The 18,902-nt window shown below is 46.2% G+C and overlaps 1 protein-coding gene across 3 annotated transcripts in view; it reads left to right on the top strand.

Annotated features, from left to right (window-relative positions):
• LOC126418589 (RNA-binding protein 26) overlaps window positions 1–18,902 on the top strand; it is a 283,506-nt gene that overhangs the window by 3,125 nt on the left and 261,479 nt on the right. For all 3 annotated transcript variants that reach the window (XM_050085417.1, XM_050085418.1, XM_050085419.1), the window contains exon 2: window positions 11,832–11,950. In XM_050085417.1, the coding sequence (XP_049941374.1) occupies window positions 11,832–11,950 (119 nt within the window). The remainder of the gene's footprint in view (window positions 1–11,831; window positions 11,951–18,902) is intronic.

Here is an 18,902-nt window from a genome sequence, read left to right on the forward strand (position 1 = left end):
GAGTTCCTTAATCCAGTAGGGAAGAGCATTGAAAAGATTGAATAGATTGAAGCTACATATAGTGGAAATTAGTGAAGTATGTTGGCAGGACGAACAGGACTCCTGGTCATGGGAGTACAGGGTTATAAATACAGAATCATGTAGGGTTACTGCAGGAGTAGGACTAATATTGAATAATTTAATCAGAATGAGGTGAATCTGCTGTGAACAACTTAGTGAATACATTATCATAGCTACGAGAGTTACTAAGTCAACACAAGACAATTGTAAAAGTTGATATGCCAGATAGCTTGGAGCTGATAAGATTGTAAGAATGTACGACAAGATTAAAAAATAAAATAAAATTATTTTGATGGTTAAGGGAGGCAAAAGAATTAATTGTGGTGGGAACTGGAATTCAATAGAAGCAAAAGAAAGAGAAGGAAAAGTAGTAGGAGCGCATGGACTGGATGAAAAGGAATGATAGAGGAAGCCATCCGGTAGAATTTTGTGCAGAACATAATTTATGTTAATTGAAGGTGGAGGAGGGGGGGGGGGGGGGGAAGGGAAGGAAAGGAACTAATGATGTCAGCTGCATTTCTACTTTATGTGGAATTAGCGGTGCTGAATGAAAATGCGTGTCCGACCTGAATTCAAACTCGGGATCTCCTGCTTACTATACAGTTGCCAGCAGTGTTAATTGCAATTGTCCATACTATCTCAGTATGACTCCTGGCTGATCCACTTTCCCACCTAGCACGTCCCCATTCGTGCTCTACCTTCTGCGGGTCCGGGTATTAGAATAGGCCCGAGGTTTCCCTACCTGTCGTAAGAGGCGACTAAAAGGAGTCTCTCATGTTCTGGCCTTTATGTGATGGTCCCCTGTAGGGTTTGACCCCCATTTTTCAAAATTTTCCCAAAGAGCAAGCCAACTGGGGAAGGGCGTCGTACATGGTGCATCGTGTCCATCGTGCCTTGAGATCTTTAGCCCACTTTCTTGTTGTTGCACTGCAGTCCAGCTCATTCTGCATCTCTTGGGCGAGGATGCCTTCCTGGGTGAATTTGCTCCGCCCACTATGCAGTGTCGTTTTCTATACCGACGACGACCATGGACTTCTTTGCACCAGATATCCAGCACAGTAGCCAGTCCGTTGTGGTGGGGCCGCTATGTACCCTGTTGGTTGTAGCCCCCTGACAACACAGGGCTCACTCTGCTGATGCCTGCGCTGGTAACTCCCCACGTATGCCAAGCAGCAGATGCTCATCACCCTGGGGCACCGGGATTCCCAGCAATGGCCATTCTGCCAGGTGGCCTTTGCTGCGGCTTGGTGGCGCCTGTGGGGAGGCCCCCGGTCAGAGTGGGTGGCATCAGCACAGGTGACGCGCAATGAAGCGTACCACGTCATCACTTGCTGGTGATCACACACCAGCAGTCTCTTAAGTGTTCCAAGTTTCAATACAATGCAAGAAAGTCAACCCTAAATCATTCCCCTCCCTGGCCACACCATAGGAGGAACACCAGGCTAAGGATGGCAGGGTTCACAGGAGAGCTTCTGTGAAGTTTGGAAGGTAGGAGATGAGGTACTGACGGAACTAAAGCTGTGAGGACGGGACGTGCGTCGTGCTTGGGTAGCTCAATTGGCAGAGCACTTGCCTGTGAAAGGCAAAGGTCCCGAGTTTGAATCTCGGTCCGGCACACAGTTTTAATCTTCCAGGAAGTTACATATCAGCGCACACTCCGCTGTAGAGTGAAAATTTCATTCTAGAAACATTCCCCAGGCTATGGCTAAGCCATGTATCCACAATACCTTTCTTCCAGGAGTGCTAGTTCTGCAGGGTTCGCAGGAGAGCTTCTGTGAAGTTTGGAAGGTAGGAGACGAGGTACTGGCTCAATTAAAGCTGTGAGGACAGGGCGTGAGTAGTGCTTGGGTAGCCTAGTTGGTCGAGCACATGCCTGCGAAAGGCAGAGATCCCGAGTTCGAGTCTCGGTCCGGCACACAGTTTTAATGTGCCAGGAAGTTTCATATCAGCGCACACTCCGCTGTAGAGTGAAAATTGCATTTGAGTCGGTGCCCCACTGCAGACTCCTAACTAAGGTACGAGCATATGGGATTGGTTCCCAAATATGTGAGTGGCTCGAAGACTTCTTAAGTTATAGAACCCAGTACGTTGTCCTCGATGGTGAGTGTTCATCGGAGGTGAGGGTGCCCCAGGGAAGTGTGGTAGGTCCACTGTTGTTTTCTATCTACATAAACGATCTTTTGGATAGGGTAGATAGCAAGGTGTGGCTGTTTGCTGATGATGCTGTGGTGTATGGGAAGGTGTCGTCGTTGAGTGACTGTAGGAGGATACAAGATGACTTGGACAGGATTTGTGATTGGTGTAAAGAATGGCAGCTAACTCTAAATGTAGATAAATGTAAATTAATGCAGATGAATAGGAAAAAGAATCCCGTAATGTTTGAATACTCCATTAGTAGTGTAGCGCTTGACACAGTCACGTCGATTAAATATTTGGGCGTAACATTGCAGAGCGATATCTACATCCATACTTCGCAAGCCACCTGACGGTCTGTGGCAAAGTGGAACAAGCATGTAATGGCAGTTGTGGGGAAGGCAGATAGCCGTCTTCGGCTCATTCGTAGAATTTTGGGAAGATGTGGTTCATCTGTAAAGGAGACCGCTTATAAAACACTAATACAACCTATTCTTGAGTACTGCTCGAGCGTTTGGGATCCCTATCAGGTCGGATTGAGGGAGGACATAGAAGCAATTCAGAGGCGGGCTGCTAGATTTGTTACTGGTAGGTTTGATCATCATGCAAATGTTATGGAAATGCTACAGGAACTCAGGTGGGAGTCTCTAGAGGAAAGGAGGCTTTCTTTTCGTGAATCACTACTGAGGAAATTTAGAGAACCAGCGTTTGAGGCTGACTGAAGTACAATTTTACTGCTGCCAACTTACATTTCACGGAAAGACCACAAAGATAAGATAAGAGAGATTAGGGCTCGTACAGAGGCATATAGGCAGTAATGTTTCCCTCGTTTTGTTTGGGAGTGGAACAGAGAGAGAAGATGCTAGTTGTGGTACGAGGTACCCTCCGCCATGCACCGTATGGTGGATTGCGGAGTATGTATGTAGATGTAGAAAATTTCATTCTAGAAGCATCCCCCAGGCTGTGGCTAAGCCATGTCTCCGCAATATCCTTTCTTCCAGGAGTGCTAGTTCTGCAGGGTTCGCAGGAGAGCTTCTGTGAAATTTGGAAGGTAGGAGATGAGGTACTCGCGGAATTAAAGCTGAGTTCAAGTCTCGGTCCAGCACACAGTTTTAATCTGCCATGAAGTTTCATATAAGCACACACTCCGCTGTAGAGTGAAAATTTCTTTCTAGTTCTTTGTAAGCTGCTGGGAAGTATGGTGTGTCTGCGGTTGCGTTGGGCCCTGTAGTCATGTGGCCTAATGGTTCCATGTCAGGGTGGCTTCTGCCACTGAGCCCCCAGGTGCTCAGCATTCATTTGCTGGGTACGGGCTTGGTGACCCCGGGGTTCCTGAGCTGGGGACTGGTAAGCGCCGCCAGTCCTCTGTCACCATAAGCTCTGGGCATGCTTCAACGACCACCGTGCAGCACGTCGGTGGAAAGTTGTGTGTCTCAGAGAGTGGGGATCTTGGCTTGACCGCCCGGATCGCGAGGATGGAATAAACCTCTATAAACAACCCCTCAATCTCAAGGTGTGCTGCGCGCTGATGAGATGCATGGCTGTTGAAGTGGAACAGTCGCTAGCGGGCAACCTCTGGGGAACCTGCCGCACCTCAGTTGTATAAGGCTTACCGAGGCATGTGGGGCTCTGTCTAGGTGGACTTCTAGTTCCCTAGCTGATCGTGGGACCGAGATGGATCCTTCGAAATCCTCTTTTCTTCCTCCCAGCGGAAAGGGTGGGCCGCTGGAAGGTTGTCACACCCAGTCTCTTAAGAGGGCTCGTGCAGTCAGTCCCCCTGACTCCGGCACTTCTTTGATAAGTCCAGTCTTAGGTAACAGAATGCATTCTGATAATCAGCATGTGTTTCTCATTGTAAAACGGAAGGAGGGTAGTTTTGAGAAGGTTTCGCCCTTCTATATACAAAAGGGTTTGGAGGGCATCTGTGGCTCCTTAAAATCAGTGAAGCGTTTGTGTAATGGGACCTTGCTCGTGGAAACTTCCACTTCCAAGCAAGCCACTAACCTGCAAGCTGCTAAATGCGTTGGGGAGTATGCCATAGACACAGAACTGCACAGCACCTTGAATTATAGCAAAGGTGTTGTGACTTGCCGGGATCTAGTCGACATTCCCAAAGACGAACTGCAATGTGAGTGGGCTCCGGAAGGTATCGTTGATGTTCAGCATGTCATGAAGAGGGTTGATGACAATCTTATGAAATCCGACTCTTTTATTCTGACGTTCAGTAGCATGAAACTTCCCGAACATATTAAGGCTGGCTTCCTTCGCCTTAGTGTGCGGCCTTATTTCCCATCTCCAATGCGCTGAAAAAAATGCCAGCGTTTTGGGCATACCGCCTTAGGGTGTAGAGGCGAAGTGACTTGTGGCAACTGTGGTAAGGCTGCTCATAAAGGAGTTGGCTGCTCGTCGCCAGCTAGATGTATCAATTGCTCTGGAAACCACCCTGTTTGGAGTAGGGATTGCCGAATATTTTTAGAGGAACGCAAAGTCCAGGAAATAAAAACATACAAGCATATCCCATATGGTGAGGCCAAGAAGATCTATAAGTCGATGCAACCTCCCACATTTGCTACATCTTTTGCATCCCTGGTTCAGAAGCCTACTCCAAAAGTCGATGCCTCCACGCAGACTGAGGTGGTGAGTGTTGGCACTAACACCTGCAGCTGTCAGTGCACTTGCAACACAGCCAGTGTTTCAGAACCAGTAGCCCCTACTCGAACGGCAGACAAAGGTACAGTGGCGAACTTGGGCCAGCCCCTGGCGTCTCCAACAGCTGAGGCTGTTCCCATGCCCAGTGCGCCAATTACCACCCCCACAGCAGCTCCCCCAAAGCCCACCAAACCACAGAAAGCTCCTGTACAGCAGCAACAGCGGGTTAAATCCAGTGGTAAACCATCTGACCATGCAGATGTTGTTTTACGTGAGGCTTCCTCTGACTCTTCCCCAGAGTTGATGGAATACGATGTATGCGTGGGGCAATCATCTCGCCCCACGCCTGCCCCTCCACCTGCTGCGGTCTCCCCGCCCCGTCGGAGAGACAGGATGAAAGTGCTACCCCCGTCATAGATGGCTCCCATACTTCAGTGGAAATTGCAAGGGTTCAGGACGCATGTGGAGGAACTTCATCTACTATCTCAGGGTAGACCGCTGTGTCTATGTCTCCAGGAGACTTATTTCCATCCATCATACTCCCCTGAGATCCGAGGCTATACACTCCACAAAAAGGACAACCTGCGTGGAGAGAGAGCTAGAGGAGGCGCAGGTATTTTCGTCAGGACGGACTACCACTCCTCACCTCTCTCACTTACGACGACTTTACAGGCCGTCGCTGTGTCCGTGCACGTGCGTCATCCATTGACTGTATGTTCGCTTTACTTGCCCCCACATGATGCACTTGATGAAGCGGCCCTCACCGACCTCCTTACACAGCTCCCCCAGCCATTCATTATTTGTGGTGATTTTAGTGCCCACAATGTGCTTTGGGGCTCTGCACATACCTGCCCCAGGGGTAAAGCGGTTGAGAGGCTTCTCCTGTCATCCTGTGCCTACTTGCTCAATGGAGGACAGAGTACTCATTTCTGCACAGCGACTGGGTCGTTCTCTGCCATTGATCTCTCGCTTTGCTCTCCAGCTCTTTCCGCCAGTGCTCACTGGGAAGTGGTCGCTGACTTGCATGGCAGTGATCATTTCCCAATCTGGATTCACCTGCCAGATGGCGTGGGCTCCGAAAGGAGACCACCACAATGGGTGCTCAGTGGAGCTGACTGGACACTTTATAGCCAGTTGCCCCAGTTCGAACACTGTGCGAATGTTGAGGCGTGGGTGGATCATATTACCAAAACGGTCCACCACGCCGCTGCAGCATCCATTCCACAGTCCACACGCCATAGGAAGAGGCCACCTGTGCCTTGGTGCAGTGCCGAATGCCGCTCTGCAATCAGGACCAGGTGTGCGGCTCTGCATCGGTTCAAGTGTCGGTCGACTGCTGAGAATCTTGCAGCCTTTCGGGTGGCAAGGGCCAGATGTCGCCGCATTATTCGTGAGAGCAAGAAGAGGTCATGGTAACAGTTCCTGAACACCATTAATCGTTCCACCAACAGTTCCATTGTGTGGGAGACCATCCGGAGAATTTCTGGCAGAGGAGGGAGGTGCCCCATAGCTGCTGTAATGAATAACCTCACTCTCCACATGGATCCGCGAGACATTGCCCAGACTATGGCAGTGTATTTTGCCACAGTTACTGCAACAACCAGTCAGGATCCAGATTTCCAGTGCCGTAGAGCTGTTGCTGAGAGATGTCGTCTGGACTTCCAGTCCACTTCTCATGAAGTTTACCACTGCCCATTTTCTGTGTGGGAGCTGGATTCTGCATTGTCTGGAGCTCGTGACACATCCCCTGGTCACGACAGGATCCATTACAGTATGCTATGGCACCTCACAATGCGCAACAAAGAAATCCTCCTCGCACTTTTTAATGCCATTTGGGTCACTTTCCTGACGCGTGGCGTGAGGCTGTTTTAATCCCTTTTTTAAAACCTGGGAAAGACCGCACGAGCCCAAGTAGCTACCGTAGTGTTGCCCTCACTAGTTGCATAGGGAAGACCTTGGAGCGGATGGTCAACCGCCGCCTTGTCTGGATGTTAGAATCCTGGCAACTCCTTAGTCGCTTTCAGTGTGGGTTCAGGAGGTTTCGTTCCACCTTCGATAACCTTGCCCTCCTGGAGGCGGCTATGCAACAAGCTTTCCTACGCCGTCATGACCTTCTAGGTGTATTTTTCGACATCGAAAAGGCCTACGATACCACTTGGAGGCGTCTCATCCTGGAGCAGCTTCACGAATGGGGTTTTCGTGGTTGTCTTCCTCTTTTTATTCAGTCTTTCCTCTCGCCACGATATTTTAGGTACCAAATTGGTGACGTCCTGTCTGATCGCTTTGCGCAGGAGAACGGTGTCCCTCAGAGTAGCGTTTTAAGTGTGACTCTCTTTGCCATCGCTATTAATAGCATTACGTCCATAGTGAAAAGTCCTGTACAGTGTTCTTTGTTTGTGGATGATTTCTTTGTTTTGCTCTTATTCAAGCCTTGCAACGACAACTCATCAGTTGCAACTTACGATTAGGCGTTTGGATGACTGGGCGCAGAAGAGTGGTTTTAAGTTTTACACCGAGAAGTCTGTATGTGTTCTTTTTAACCGTTCTCATTCGATTTTAACCTTTCCTGAGTTGAGGATGAGGGACACTATTCTTACTTTTAAAGACACGGTGAGATTTCTGGGGCTCATTTTTGACTCAAAGCTCACGTGGTTACCTCATCTTAAAGACCTGAAACGGCGGTCACTTAAGGCTTTAAGTATTTTAAAATGTCTTAGCCACATACATGGGGAACTGACAGGACTTGTCTGCTCCAGTTTTACAGGGCGTTTGTGCGATCTCGGCTCGATTATGGGCGCACGGTGTACGGGTCTGCGAGGCCTTCTTACTTAAAGATGTTGGACGTTGTGCACCATGAAGGGCTTCAGTTGGCCACTGGGGCATTCCGATCTAGCCCCATACCAAGCCTCTGTGCAGAGGCTGGTGAACCGCCACTTCATATGCGGCGACGGCTACTTACAGTGCGCCAGGCGTATAAAACTTTGTCCACACCATACACCCCTGCATACCATACCGTCGCTCAGCCTCCTCTGGCACGATTGTTTCATAACCGGCAATGTGCGACGCAGCCCTATGGGATTCGCGCACAGTATTGCCTCAGTGCGATGTCTCTGGCTGGTCTTCGTGTTTTACGTCGCGGTTGGAGCAGATCTCCACCTTGGCTCCTCTGGAGACCCAAACTTATTTTAGATTTGACTAATTTTAAGAAAGATGGCACACCAGATTTTACATTCCAATCTCTGTTTTTTAACATTTTAGATATGCATCACGGTTTTACTGTCGTTTACACTGATGGCTCCAAACAGGAGAATTTCCTTGGCTGTTCTGTGGTGTTCCCTGATCATGTTACCCGGATTCGCCTCCCTGCTGAATATTCCGTTTTCGCAGCGGAGCTCCACGCGATCCTGAAGGCACTGGAGCAGATTAATCGTGTTCGGGGCGATCGATTTCTTCTCTGCTCCGATTCTCTTAGTGCCTTACAATCACTGCAGAACCTGTACGCGACTGAGGAGATGGTCCAGCTGATACATGACCAACTGTACTTGCTCCAACAGTGGGGTAAAGAGGTATCCTTCTGCTGGGTGCCTGGTCATGTCGGCATATGGGGCAATGAACAGGCCGATCGGGCTGCCAAGGAGGCCTGCAGAGAGCAGGATGTGGCCCAGTGTCCTATCCCCTTGCAGTCAGTCATCGCTGCACTCCACAGGAAGTGCATGGCTTTGTGGGAGGATGAATGGCTGGCGGTGACGGCCAATAAACTGCGGTTGGTAAAGTCAACCACTCGGCCGTGGTGTTCCTCCTGCCGGTTGCTCAGGCGGGAAGAGGTGGCTCTCACACGTCTTCGGATCGGGCACTGTCCTCTCACACATAGCTTTTTATTACGGCGGGAGGATCCTCCGTTTTGTGATGCTTGTGGTGAGCACATCTCTGTCCAGCATATTTTAATAGACTGCATTTTATACTGTGATGCAAGGGCGGAAGCACAAGTTGATGGGGATCTGCCTTCTGTTTTAGCTAATGATGAGATGTGTGTGTCTAGGGTTTTTAAGTTTTGTGATGTGTCTGGACTCTGGCCTAAACTTTTAGGCTGGAGGTTTTAATGTATTGCAGAGTGGCTGACTCCTCCCCTTTTTTCCTTGTGGTCAGCCAGCCACTTCCGTCTGCTACATTGTTTTAGCTACCTCTATCATTTTCTTCCTGTGTTGCCCATGTTTTACTGCTGACACCCAGCTTCATCCCACGCTTCGGTGTGGGTGAGCACATATTTTTCAACGATTGTTCCCCGTGTTTTATGTTCCGTTTTCTATTCCTGTTCTGGGATTTTTCTTGACACCCGTCTCACTATGTTACTGACCGGGTGCTGAAGACCTTGCTGTCGTGCGCCCAGAAAACCCCTCTACTACTACTACTACTACTACTCTGCCACTGATGATCTTGTGTCCATAGAGTCTGCCATCCGAACAGCCTTTTCCAGACACCAACACCTGGTTGCAGTCTCTCTTGATTTACGAAAAGCGTATGAAACGATCTGACCACATCATATCCTTGCCACATTATATACGCGGGGTCCCCGAGGCCTGCTCCAGATTTTTATCCACAATTTCCTGTCACTTCGTACTTTCCGTGTCCAAGTTGGTGCCTCCCATAGTTCCCCACATATCCTGGAGAATGGGGTCCCCTAGGGCTCCGTATTGAGTGTATCTCCACTATTTTCAGTGGCCATTAATGGTCTAGCAGCAGCTGTAGGGCTGTCCATCTCACCTTCTCTGTATGTAGACGACTTCTGCATTTCATACTGCTCCATCAGTACTGGTGTTGTTGAGCGGCGTATACAGGGATCCATCCACAATGCACAGTCATGGGCTCTAGCCCACAGTTTTCAGTTTTAGGCCGCAAAGTCAAGTGTTATGCACTTCTTTCGGCATTGTACTGTTCATCCGGAACCAGAACTGTACCTTAATGGCAATCCACTCACTGTAGTGGAGACATATCGATTCTTAGGACTGTTTTTCGATGCCCGATTGACTTAGCTTCCTCACCTCCGTCAGCTTAAGTGGAAGTGCTTTCAGCTCCTCAATGCCTTCCGCTGCCTGAGTGACACCAGCTGGGGTGCAGATTGCTCTACGCTGCTGCAGCTCTACAGAGCCCTTTTTCAATCCTGCCTTGAATATGGGAGTGTGGTTTAAGGTTCGGCAGCACCCTCAGTGTTGCATTTACTCAACCCAGTGCACCACTGTGGTTTTCGCCTAGTGACAGGAGCTTTTAGGACGAGTCTGGTGACCAGTGGCCTGGTGGAGGCTGGAGTCCCTCCATTGCAGGTTAGGTGTGCGCAGTTGCTCTCCAGTTATGTTGCACGCATTCGTGGTTCTCCAGTGCATCCGAATTACCGTCTTCATTTCTCGCCCAGGGTGGTTCACCTCCCTTATTGGCGACCCAGTTTGTCTGCGATCCCTTCTCTCCGAACTGGAGTCCTTGCTTGTACCTACTATAATTGAGGTTGATTCACGAACACCTCCCTGGTGCACACCTAGGCCGCGACTTTGCCTGGACCTTCCACGTTGCCCTAAGGACTCGGTTAACCTTGTGACTCTCCACTACCACTTCCTCTAGATTCTCGACATGTACTGGGACCATGAAGTGATTTACACCGATGGCTTGATGTCTGGTGGTCACGTTGGCTTTGCCTATGTTCATGGAGGACATATAGAGCAGCACTCCTTGCCAGATGGCTTCAGTGTTTTCACTGCAGAGCTGGTGGCCATATCTCGTGCTCTTGAGTACATCCGCTCATGCCCAGGTGAGTTATTTCTCCTGTGTACTGACTCCTTGAGCAGCCTACAAGCTGTCGACCAGTGCTACCCTCGTCATCCTATGGTAGCGACCATCCAGGAATCAATCTATGCCTTGGAACAGTCCAGTTGTTTAGTGGTGTTTGTCAGGATCCCAGATCATGTCGGAATCCCAGGGAACGAACTTGTCGACAGGCTGGCCAAACAGGCTACGCAGAAAGCGCTTATGGATGAAACGTACTACTGGTTGACTGTTGCTGACCTCTGTTCAGTACTCTGCCGCAAGGTTTTGCAGCTTTGGGAGATGGAATGGCATAACCTCAGTATGCACAACAAGCTGTGTGCTATTAGGGAAACTACAAATGTAAGGAAGACCTCCGTGCGTGCCTCTCGCAGGGATTCTATGGTTCTCTGTCGGCTCCGCAGTGGCTGTATGTGGCTGACACATGGTTACCTCGTCCGTCGCGAGGACCCATCTTGATGTCACTGTGGCTTACAAATGACGGTCGTCCATCTCTTGCTAGACTGCCCACTTTCAGCCGCTCTGCGGTGGACTTTTAACTTCCCCAGCACCCTACCTTCGGTGTTGGATGACAATGCCTCAACAGCAGCTTTAGTTTCATGTTTTATTTGTGAGGGTGAGTTTTATCATTTGCTCTAAGTTTTAGCACATGTCCTTTGTCCCTGTGTGTCCTCCACCCTAGTGCTTTAAGGGTGGAGGTTTTAATGTGTTGCAGAGTGGCTGGCCTTTCCTTTTTATCCTCGTGGTCAGCCAGCCATGGTAACCTGCTTTCTTGTTTTAATGTCTTCTACCCGTTTCTTGTGTCTTTGTGGTTTTCTTGTCCCCTTTTGTCCATTGAAGTGTTTGTTGCCCTTCAGTCGTTGTTGTGGTTTTTCCTTTCATTCTGTTTTGTGTTGTCTCATTGCCTTATTCTCACTCTTGTGGCATTGTTTCCTTTGGAACAAGGGACCGTTGACCTCGTAGTTTGGTCATTTCCCTCTTCTTTTAAATAAACCAACCAACTATGATACCTTCTGTTCGCCATGTATTTCCTGAACTCAGTTGATGAAACATACTACTGGTTGACTGTTGCTTCAACTTTATTAACATAGCTTTAAGTAAAGGAACACAATATACAGAAAAAAATTAAATTTATGTTCACAGAAAATAAATGAAATATAACTGTTCTGTTGTTGCAGGTGTGACGCTGATCCTGTTGCCTTAGCGAAGTATGTTTTTGCATTGGTGAAAAAGGACAAACCACCAGGAGAACTTCGTGCTATCATGATTGAACAGCTCGATGTTTTTCTACAGCAAGGTGAGCAGTGTAAAGATGTATAGTGGTTACGATATGTTTGTAAGTGTTGTAAATTTTTAATTTGACTCTCTGGAGAGCAGTTTTAAGTAGCCTTAAGGAAACACACAAAAAAAAAAAAACACTCTCTCTCTCTCTCTCTCTCTCTCTGTGTGTGTACTGTAATGTAAAGAGGAAAGTGAAAAAGGAAAACACCATATTAGATAAATGTAGTTGAGATGACATTTTAAAGCTGAAAGAAGATTATTGTAACTGGAAGACAGGCAGTCCTGTCTTGCATTGTGTGGACACCATTTCGTATTTTTTCCAACTTTATTTGTGATGCTATTACTCCTCAGTAAGTTTCACTTGGGAATATCAGTATGAAGAAAAGGATAGTTGCTACTCACCATATAGTGGAGTTCTGAGTCACAGATAGGCATAACAAAAGGCCATTGGAAAGTGAGCTTTCCGAAAATAGACAGTGCGCACACGGTTTGGCATGTGCAGCTCACTTTCCGACAGTCTCTTTGTTGCCTCTATCTGCAACTCGGCATCTCTGCTATATGGTAAGTAGCAACTATCCTTCTCATAATATTGTTACATTCCATCCTCGATTTTCCATCCCTTGGGAGCAAGTGTGAGGTGCAAGTCATTATTGGTGTTGTGTTATACTCTTTGAACCTCATGGAATTGGGGTGGAAGTCAGGAGATTTGGGTAGTATGAAGTACCTATGAATATTATATCTGTTGATGCCTATTGAATATTGGAAAGCTTCCCGTAAAAAGTTCTTCAGGTTGGATCAAATACTGAACATGTGTGATCAGCTTCAAAGAATTGATATTGCTGCTATTGCTGTAAAGTTGCCATACTATGTGTGTTTCAGAATCTGTTACGTGTTTACTAAACTGATTGACACAAGTGCTGCATCGATACTTCAAGCAAAGCTGAGTGTGCAACAGTGTTTCAACCTGGAACTTATATCCATTTTGATGCAATGATTTGATTGTTAAAAACAGAAAATTAACGAATTGCAATGAATTTTAACTGATGAAAATGCATTAAATAAATCATAACATGAAATGACATTATGTAATATATGAATTTTGCAACAGAGTAGTCAACATAGTCAGATAAGTAAATATAACAATACATATTAAACAATGGAAAATCCAGGATGGAATAATGACAGTATTATGAAAAGGATAGATTGCTGCTCACCATATAGTGTTGATGTTGAGTCACAGACATGCACAACAAAAAGACTACTAAACATGTACGTTTTCTACCAGAAGGCCTTCTTCTGAAATAGACAACGTACATACACACACATTCACACAAACGCAGCTGACACACACAACCCCTTCCGGCGGGGCGGGGTCGGTCGTCTTCGTTCTGTCTCTGAATTATCGAAAGTCCACCTACCTCAATATTCCTTCCTTCCGACGTCCCTTCACTCTTTAGTAGCAGATATGTGCTAGGCCGTGTAAAGCAGTGTTGATGAAATCAATACCTAATACCTTCCATACAGAGGCTACGCAACTTGAATTTAAAGTCAGTTCTTGAAAGTTCATATTTAAAAAATTGGGTGTTCGGAGGGTGCAGTCTACTTGCATAAAGCATTTAAAATTCAAGTTGAATCTGCTTTTTATTCATACAGAAACACTTGAAATGGCTATCAAGTTCATATTTAATATGGTAAACTCTGTTGTTGTTGTTGTTGTTGTTGTTGTTGTTGTTCTTGTGGTCTTCAGTCCTGAGACTGGTTTGATGCAGCTCTCCATGCTACTCTATCCTGTGCAAGCTTCTTCATCTCCCAGTTACTACTGCAACCTACATCCTTCTGAATCTGCTTAGTGTATTCATCTCTTGGTCTTCCTCTACGATTTTACCCTCCACGCTGCCCTCCGATACTAAATTGGTGATTCCTTGATGCCTCAGAACATGTCCTACCAACCGATCCCTTCTTCTGGTCAAGTTGTGCCACAAACTTCTCTTCTCCCCAATCCTATTCAATACTTCCTCATTAGTTATGTGATCTACCCATCTAATCTTCAGCATTCTTCTGTAGCACCACATTTCGAAAGCTTCTATTCTCTTCTTGTCCAAACTATTTATCATCCATGTTTCACTTCCATACATGGCTACACTCCATACGAATACTTTCAGAAATGACTTCCTGACACTTAAATCAATACTGGATGTTAACAAATTTCTCTTCTTCAGAAACGCTTTCCTTGCCATTGCCAGCCTACATTTTATATCCTCTCTACTTCGACCATCATCAGTTATTTTGCTCCCCAAATAGCAAAACTCCTTTACTACTTTAAGTGTCTCATTTCCTAATCTAATTCCCTCAGCATCACCCGACTTAATTAGACTACATTCCATTATCCTCATTTTGCTTTTGTTGATGTTCATCTTATATCCTCCTGTCAAGACACTATCCATTCCGTTCAACTGCTCTTCCAAGTCCTTTGCTGTTTCTGACAGAATTACGATGTCATTGGCAAACTTCAAAGTTTTTATTTCTTCTCCATGAATTTTAATACCTACTCCAAACTTTTCTTGTTTCCTTTACTGCTTGCTCAATATACAGACTGAATAGCATCGGGGAGAGGCTACAACCCTGTCTTACGCCCTTCCCAACCACTGCTTCCCTTTCATGTCCCTCGACTCTTACAACTGCCATCCGGTTTCTGTACAAATTGTAAATAGCCTTTCTCTCCCTGTATTTTACCCCTGCCACCTTCAGAATTTGAAAGAGAGTATTCCAGTCAAAATTGTCAAAAGCTTTCTCTAAGTCTACAAATGCTAGAAACGTAGGTTTGCCTTTCCTTAATCTTTCTTCTAAGATAAGTCATAGGGTCAGTATTGCCTCACGGGTTCCAATATTTCTACGGAATCCAAACTGATCTTCCCCGAGGTCGGTTTCTACTAGTTTTTCCCTTCATCTGTAAAGAATTCGCGTTAGTATTTTGCAGCCGTGAATTATTAAACTGACAGTTTGATAATTTTCGCATCTGTCAACACCTGCTTTCTTTGGGATTGGAATTATTATATTCTTCTTGAAGTCTGAGGGAATTTCGCCTGTCTCATATATCTTGCTCACCAGATGGTAGAGTTTTGTCAGGACTGACTCTCCCAAGGCTGTCAGTAGTTCTAATGGAATGTTGTCAACGGCCGGGGCCTTGTTTTGACTCAGGTCTTTCAGTGCTCTGTCAAACTCTTCGCGCAGTATCGTATCTCCCATTTCATCTTCATCTACATCCTCTTCCATTTGTATAATATTGTCCTCAAATATATCACCCTTGTATAGACCCTCTATATACTCCTTCCTCCTTTCTGCTTTCCCTTCTTTGCTTAGAACTGAGTTTCCATCTGAGCTCTTGATATTCATACAAGTTGTTCTCTTTTCTCCAAAGGTCTGTTTAATTTTCCTGTAGGCAGTATCTATCTTACCCCTAGTGAGATCAGCCTCTACATCCTTACATTTGTCCTCTAGCCATCCCTGCTTAGGCATTTTGCACTTCCTATCGATCTCATTTTTGAGACGTTTTATTCCTTTTTGCCTTCTTCATTTACTGCATTTTTATATTTTCTCCTTTCATCAATTAAGTTCAATATTTCTTCTGTTACCCAAGGATTTCTACTAGCCCTGATCTTTTTACCTACTTTATCCTCTGCTGCCTTCACTATTTCATCCCTCAAAGCTACCCATTCTTCTTCTACGGTATTTCTTTCCACCATTCCTGTCAATTGTTCCCTTATGCTCTCCCTGAGACTCTGTACAACCTCTGGTTCTTTCAGTTTATCCAGGTCCCATCTTCTAAAATTTCCACCTTTTTGCAGTTTCTTCAGTTTTAATCTACAGATCATAACCAATAGATTGTGGCAGAGTCCACATCTGCCCCTGGAAATGTCTTACAATTTAAAACCTGGTTCCTAAATCTCTGTCCTACTATTATGTAATCTATCTGAAACCATTTAGTATCTCCAGGCTTCTTCCATGTATACAACCTTCTTTTATGATTCTTGAACCAAGTGTTAGCTATGATTAAGTTATGCTCTGTGCAAAATTCTACTAGGCAGCTTCCTCTTTCATTTCTTCCCCCCCCCAGCCCATATTCACCTACTACATTTCCTTCTCTCCCTTTTCCTACTACCGAATTCCAGTCACCCATGACTATTAAATTTTCGTCTCCCTTCACTAACTGAATAATTTCTTTTATCTCCTCATACATTTCTTCAATTACTTCGTCATCTGCAGAGCTAGTTGGCATATAAACTTGTAGCACTGTAGTAGGCGTGGGCTTCGTGTGAGGAGCCATGAATTGTTAAGCCAATGCATGATTTGCCAAACTCCCCACATGTGCCAATGAGGAGTAAGTGCGTATCCAATCCAGGGCATTAGAACTACAGGCAGTGGCTGCTATGCCAGATAGCTATACCTATGGTTCGGTGGTCCCCCAGAGAGCCTTAGATTGGAATGAATGGCATAGGTAGAGATTAAACTAACATATAGTCCACATTTGACATGTTGTTGGCATAAATCATCATATAAGAAACTGTAACCCACACATTTATAACGATGTTAATGCTAATAGAGTAGTGGAGGAAACCTGTCCACTGTTACGCTTCAGCATCTTCAGTGAGCAATGGTCTCTAAACACTGCACCAGGAGCAGTTCCAGTCTCCATTCAGGTTCTTGACAGGATAACTGTGTGCGATGTCTGTATACCACCTGACATGGATATTAGTCGCAATAAGTGATGAATCTCATGGATTAGTTTCTCCACCCTTCTTACTGCTGGAGGACTTTCATGTTTACAATCCACTGTAGAATAGTACAAATAAATCTCTTCTAGACTGAGTAGAAGCAAAAATGAATTACGGAGTTCATTTTATGCCTACCCGATATTGGAGCACCAACTCATATCGGCACAGCTTGTGGCACATACTGTACATCTACCTCACAGCTTGTAGCCTGACCCTTACTTCTGTATTCTGGTTGGTACCCAAATCGATTGTGATTGTGTGACAGCAATCGTTTTCCCATTATTTTTGTGTTCTGAACTACCAGTCAACAGAAAACCTGATGTTTCTATCACTTGGAAAAGATAATTGGCCAGGTTTTTCCACCAAAATAGTATTTGACGTTGACGAACAGAAGGGAATCTATGATATTGTGCAAGAAACAGTGGTGAGTAGTAAAAGAAACCATGCAAAGGTGACTTGTGAAACGCTAGCTAAACTGGCTGGGCAGAACAGGTGTTTAGGATTGTGGAAAGGGCCAAATAAGGTTGGGGTCAGTTTCACCTTACAATTGGAATTTCTTGGAATTTAATAACACATTTACAACCAAAGTGACACATAGCTGAACCTTTACAACTACGAGTTTCGAAATGCAATTCTTTCACGGCTGAAGGCCTCCAAACAAGAAATCTTAAAAATCGACAAGATAAAAATGCAGTTAAAATAGCAAATAAAATAATTAAAATATAAATCTGTCACAGCTAAGCTGAAAGCCTCCAGGCAAAAGTGGATAAACAAATGTAAACAAGATGCAATACAAATGACTGAAGGCCCACAATAAAATTTTCAACATTTTAAAATACACTGCTGGCCACCGTAAATGCAACACCAAGAAAGACAAGAGGTAGCACAACAAAATTTATTTTGTAGATAACATGTTGACCAAGTATCAAATGATTACGTTTACAGACGTCTGTGACATGTGGTTCCTGCCAGAATCAGTAGCCAGAGTAGCCGCCATTGTTGGAGATCACTGCTGCCACACGTCTCGGCATTGAGTCAAAGAGACGTTGGATGTGTTCCTGGGGTACAGCAGCCCAAGCAGCTTCCACACGTTGCCAAAGATTATCTGGTGTGGCAGCTGGGGATGTAATCTGGGTCACTCGTTGAGCAACCATGGACCACATGTTTTCTATCAGCGAAAGATCCGGAGAGCGAGCCGGCCAGGGAAGCACTTCCATCTGGTTATTGACAAAGAACCTTTGGACAATGCGTGCCACGTGTGGTCGCGCATTATCCTGTTGAAATATGGCTGTGGCCGAGCCCTGAAGGTAAGGAAGGACAACTGGCTCCAGCACCTCGGATATGTAGCGCCGGCTATTTAAAGTACCGGCAATGCGTACTAGAGGCGTGCGAGAGTAATATCCAATACCACCCCATACCATAATACCCGGTGCAAGACCAGTGTGGCGGTGCATAATGCAGCTGTCCAGCATCCTCTCTCCACGGTGTCTCCACACTCAAATCCGACCATTGTGGTGCTGCAGACAGAAGCGTGCCTCGTCAGTAAAGACAACGTCATTCCATTCTGCCGTCCACATCCGTCTGTCATCACACCATTGGCGACGGAGACGTCTGTGGTTCTGCGTCAATGGTAAACGAAGCAATGGACGTCTTGCGGACAGACCACTCTGCTGTAAACGGCGTCGAATGGTATGCGCAGACACTGGATGATGCGTTACAGACGCAATGTGCTGTGCTATGGTTCGGGATGTCACTGAGCGATCCGTCACTGCCATGCGCACAATTTGCCTATCAGCACGTGCAGTGGTGCACCGAGGTGAATGCGATCGACCACGTCGGTCCGTCGTACCCTCCTGCATCCAACGGTCACATATCCGCATTACAGTTGTTTGGTTTCGTCCAACACGACTAGCGATTTCTCTGTATGATAATCCACAATCTCGGTAAGCCACTATCCTTCCTCTGTCGAACTCGGATACTTGATCAAACGATGTTCGCTGTTGTCTACGAGGCATAACTGATCGTCTTGTGAAACAACCACAAGGTAAACACACGTGCCGAACGTACACTCGTCGAAATCGCCAAGCCTTAAATGGCGCTATGAGGTGGCGCCACAGACGCGCGTGATGTGCGTCTGCGCTGAAATTCTAATCAGTTGCATATCTCATCGCTGCAAACCCATGGTGTAAATTTCAC

The sequence above is a fragment of the Schistocerca serialis genome, chromosome 9 (genome assembly GCF_023864345.2).
Source record: "Schistocerca serialis cubense isolate TAMUIC-IGC-003099 chromosome 9, iqSchSeri2.2, whole genome shotgun sequence".
Lineage (NCBI taxonomy): Eukaryota > Metazoa > Arthropoda > Insecta > Orthoptera > Acrididae > Schistocerca > Schistocerca serialis.